This window comes from Carlito syrichta, unplaced genomic scaffold (assembly GCF_000164805.1).
Source record: "Carlito syrichta isolate Samal-C Ts95f unplaced genomic scaffold, Tarsius_syrichta-2.0.1 Scaffold309018, whole genome shotgun sequence".
Classification (NCBI taxonomy): Eukaryota; Metazoa; Chordata; class Mammalia; order Primates; family Tarsiidae; genus Carlito; species Carlito syrichta.
Genome location: NW_007253114.1, coordinates 181,564 through 186,739, shown reverse-complemented (window position 1 = coordinate 186,739; position 5,176 = coordinate 181,564). Strand labels below are relative to the sequence as shown.

The 5,176-nt window shown below is 41.8% G+C and overlaps 1 protein-coding gene across 1 annotated transcript in view; it reads right to left on the bottom strand.

Moving 5' to 3' along the window:
• NLRP8 (NLR family pyrin domain containing 8) overlaps nucleotides 1-3,282 on the bottom strand; it is a 39,042-nt gene extending 35,760 nt beyond the window's left edge. Inside the window, exon 1 of the mRNA XM_008066599.1 lies at nucleotides 2,925-3,282. Coding sequence (XP_008064790.1) covers nucleotides 2,925-3,282 — 358 coding nt within the window. The remainder of the gene's footprint in view (nucleotides 1-2,924) is intronic.
• Between the last annotated feature and the right edge of the window lie 1,894 nt (nucleotides 3,283-5,176).

The following is a 5,176-nucleotide window of genomic DNA, read 5'->3' as shown; positions in this document are numbered from 1 at the left end:
AAACAATAAATGTAATTAAATACATCAACAGATGTCAAAAAAACCCACATGATTATATCATTAGATGCAGAAAAAGCTTTTGATATAATCCAGACCCCTTCTTGATAAAAATCCTCAAACATCTAGGCCTACAGGAAAAGTAGTAAAAGCCATCTACGAGAAACCCACAGCCAGCATACTCCTAAACAGACAAAAATTGGAACCATTTCCCCTGAAAACTGGAATAAGACAAGGATGCCCACTCTCACCCCTCCTGTTCAATATAGTATTGGAAGTCCTGGCTAGAGCAATCAGAGGTATACAAATAGGAAAAGAGGAAGTCAAATTATCTCTCTTTGCAGATGACATGATCGTGTACCTTGAAAATCCAAGAGAATCTGTCAAAAACCTCCTTACACCAATAAAGGCCTTTGGCAAAGTCTCAGGATATAAAATAAATGTGCAAAATACAATCGCATTTCTTTACACCAATAATAAACAAACAGAAACCCAAATAAGAAGCACAATTCCATTCACAACAGCCACAAAAAAAAAAATGAAATACCTTGGCATCTTCCTAACCAGAGATGTGAAAGACCTTTACAATGAAAACTACAAAACTCTGCTCAAAGAAATCAAAGATGACACAAACAAGTGGAAAAATATCCCATGCTCATGGATTCGAAGAATCAACATTGTGAAGATGTCCATCTTACCTAAGGCAATCTACAGATTCAATGCAATACCTATCGAATTACCAGCAACATTCTTCTCAGACCTAGAAAAAACAACACAGGAATTCATATGGAAACACAAACGACCAAGAATAGCCTGGACAATCCTCAGCAAAAAAAAACCAAAGCAGGTGGTATCACATTACCAGACTTCAAACTTTACTATAAAGCTACAATCATCAAAACAGTTTGGTACTGGTATAGAAACAGGCATATAGATCAATAGAATAGAATTGAGATTCTAGAAGCAAAATCTCAATTTCTTCATCAACTTATCTTTGACAAAACCTCCACCACCTACCACTGGGGAGAGGAGAACCTATTCAGTAAATGGTGATGGGAAAACTGGCTGACCACATGCAGAAGATTGAAACAGGACCCCTATCTATCCCCATACACAAAAATTAACTCCAAATGGATCAGAAACCTAAATGTAAAACCTCAGACCATAAGAACCTTAGAAAATGAAGGACATACCCTCATGGAAATCAGAACTGGCATCCAATTCCTGAACAAAACCGAAACCCACAGGTCATAAGAGAGAAGATAGACAAGTGGGACCTTATTAAGCTGACAAGCTTCTACAAGGCCAAAGAAACCATCAAGAGAGCAGAGAGACAGCCTACAGACTGGGGAAAAAGTATTTGCCAACTCCAGGTCTGACAAAGGCTTAACACCTTGGATCTACAAGGAACTCAAACGTGCTGAAAAGAAAAAAAACAAACAACCCCATTATAAAATGGGCAAAAGATATGAACAGACACTTCACAAAGGAAGACATTTAAGCAACCAACAGACACATGAAGAAATGCTCAACCTCACTGATCATCTGGGAGATGCAAATCAAAACCACACTGAGATACCACCTAACTCCAGTCAGAATGGCAATTATCCATAACTCAAAAAATAACAGTTGTTGGAGAGGGTGTGCTGTAAAGGAAACACTTCTATACTGTTGGTGGGTGTGTAGACTAGTGCAACCTCTGTGGAAAGCAGTGTGGCGATTCCTAAAAACTCTAAACATCAACCTCCCATATGACCCTGCAATCCTCCTACTGGGAATATACGCTGAAGAACCCAAATCACTCTATAAAAAAGATACCTGCACAAGAATGTTTATCGCAGCATTGTTCACAATAGAAAGAACCTGGAAGCAACCATGCTGTCCATCAAAAGAGGACTGGATTAAAAAAATGTGGTACATATAGACGATAGAACACTATACAGCCATAAAAAAGAACAAAATCATGAATTTCGCAGCAACCTGGATGGAACTGGAGTCTATAATACTGAGTGACCTCTCACAGAAACAAAGATCTGAGTATCACATGTTCTCACTCACATAGTGGATCTTGATCATCCAATGCACTACCATAATAAAATGACTGACAGTGATGGGAAGCTATGGGGAGGCGGAAGGGGGATGGGACTAATGGTAGTAAACATTTGTCTGAGGACGGGGAGACACCTGTTATCAACAAAGGGGCCTGAATGAAGCATATTTGTATACCTAACCCTTAATTGTACCCCATAATATCATAATAAAAAATATTGATTTAAAAAAAAAATCACATTGCTAACATCACCACTGTGACCCCAGCTTTATTTTTCTTTGTTTTTATGGTATATGTTTTTCCACTGTTTTTTTCTTACTTCTCTGTGTCTTTATTTAAATCTCACCTCATATAAGCAGGATTCAGTTATGTTTTTAAAAATATATGACAATACAGGCCAGATAGGGTGCTCATGCCTGTAATCTCTGTACTCTGGGTGGCCAAAGCAAGAGGACTGCTTGAACCCCGGAGAGTTCAATACCAGCCTGGGCAACATAACCAGACCTTGTCTCTACAAAAATAAAAAACACAAAAATTAGCCAGGCATAGTGGCATGAGTCTGTAGTCCCAGGTACTCAGGATTCTGAGACTGAAGGATCATCTGAGCTTAGTAGGTTGAGGCCAGTAAGCCATGATCATGCTACTGTACTCCAGTCTGGGTGACAGAGTGAGACCTTGACATGGAAAAAAAAAAGTATACACACACACACACACAACACACCTCCCAACAGGACAGTCTTTGCCATCTGGGTTAGATCTGCCATCTTACCCTATTTGCATTCTTGTTCATGTGGCCAAGAATGAAATGGGTGTTGGGCGGAGTGGCTAGCTCTAATATCCAAGCCTGCCCCTATTTTTATTCCAGACCACCACTCACCATGTAGCTCCTTTTGTACCAAAAAACACAGATTTCTCTGGTTCATTTTGGTGAAGATACTGTAAGTCACGTCCCAAGCTCGTCGTCCAGGGAAATGCTCTATCAAGAAGTGAACTACTTCTGCCCAGTTGGCTGCCCTCAGCTGGTCCCAGGTGGTGTGGGCAGAGCTGGGGTGAAACTCGTTCACTAACCACTGTTTGAACCTTGGCAGCTCTTCCTTGTGGATGGATGACATGTACAACATGACTCCATTTTCACAAGGGGAGCAGGGACGGCAAGAGAGAGCCGAGGAAGGAACACAAGATGTATAAGTGGAGAAGGGAGAGGGGGAGTCAGAGCTTGGATTCGCATTACTCATCTTTGCTGGATGCCAAGAATGCATCGGCGTCCGTGATACAGGGAGAGAGCAGACAGCACCTGTGGAGACATACAACAAGAGGATGAAGGCACCACCAAAGATGACAGCCTTGTTGAATATGAATTTGGTGGAGCATGATGTGTGGCAGATTCTCTCTTTACTTCCTTTCCTCAAAGATTCTCTGTCCTGTGGAAAGGTGTGGAATGTCTGGGATTACTCCTTTTTTTTTTGAGTTGGGGTCTCACTCTGTTGCCCAGACTGGAATGTCACGATCACGACCACCACAGTCTTGACTTCCTGGGCTCAGACCATCCTTCTGCCTCAGCCTCCAAAGTAGCTGGGACTGCAGGCATGTGCCACCACATCCATCTAGTTTTAAAATTTTTTGTAAAGATGAGGTCTCGCTATGTTGCCTAGGCTGGTCTTGAATGCCTGGGCTCAAGCAATTCTCTCAAAGTGCTGGGATTACAGGTGTGAGCCACCGTGTCTGGCTTGGGATTAGTCTTTAGATGCATATCCACTCTGTAATTTTTATTTCTACACCCCCTTTTAGAGAAGAGTCAAGCAAAATGTCAAGGAAATCAGGACGTAAGTTGGTAAAGGTATCCCTTCTAACTCCCTACCACGAAAGGTGGAAATCAATCCCCAAAGACAACTGCAGATGCATATTAGCTTGGAGAGGGCACCAGAGGAATCCACCTAACAAACCTTCCTAACTGCCCTTATCTTTCTTTCTTTTCTTTTCTTTTTTTTGAGTTGGAGTCATACTCTGTCACCCAGGTTGGAGTGCAGTGACACACTCATGGCCACCCCAGCATCGACCTGCTGGGTTCCAGTGATCCTTCTGCTTCAGCCTTCCAAGTAGCCAGAACTATAAGCATGTGGCTAATTTTTGATTTACTGTAGAGACGAGGTCTCACCATGTTGTCCATGTTGGTCTTGCACCTGTGGGCTCAGGCAATCCATTCACCTTGGCCTTCCAAAGCTGGGAATACAATCTGAGTCACCACGTCTGGCCTGCCCTTATATTTCATTCGTTCCCCCACATATTTCTTCTCACAATTTGCCACCCTAGAAATCAAGGTCCTTTTCCTCTGTCTTGTCCCTTCTCTAGGAATATATACTGGATTTTGTGCAGACGCCATGTAAGTTTAAGTTCTAACCATCCCTTAGAGTGACTCACCCCTGAGTGCCCCCAAAGGTGCCTACGTGTAAATGACCCTCTCTTTGTTGTTTTTCTTGCAAATATGTCTTCTGTCAGGCTAATTCACAGAGCTCCAGCCAATGAGTCTAAGATCGAGAGAGAGAGAGAGAGAGAGAGAGAGAGAGAGAGAGAGAGAGAGAGAGAGAGAAAGTTCTTTTCCCTGGGAATTTGCAGTTCTAAACAAGACTAGGACTCTTAAAGGGTCAACTGTTTTAGGCATCAGAAAACAAAACGAACTTAGGATAATCTTTTTCCAGCCTGGAAGGCTCATCTCTAAGCATAGATGTGACTCAAATTTCTGTCCCAGCTCCATTCCAGCAGGTTCCATGAGTGACTACACATTAAAATAATCCAATCAAATTATATGTATATAATAAAATATGATATAATATAAATGTAGGGGTTTGTGTGTGTAGCCTGGGAATGGAAAATATGTATATACACACCCCTCTCCAAAAAACCATAATTATCTTTTGAAGGGCAGGCCCTTTGTATTACAGGCTTCCCCTGTTAGATGAGTGTTCTTGGAACCCATTGGCATCCGTGGACCAGCTATACCCACTAAACAATATCACCTCCTTTTCTATTTCCTCTCCCCCAGTCCCTGGTAGCCTCTATTCTACTTTATTTCTCTGAATTTGCCTCTTCTATGTACCTCATATAAGTGGCACTGTGTGATGTTTATCCTTT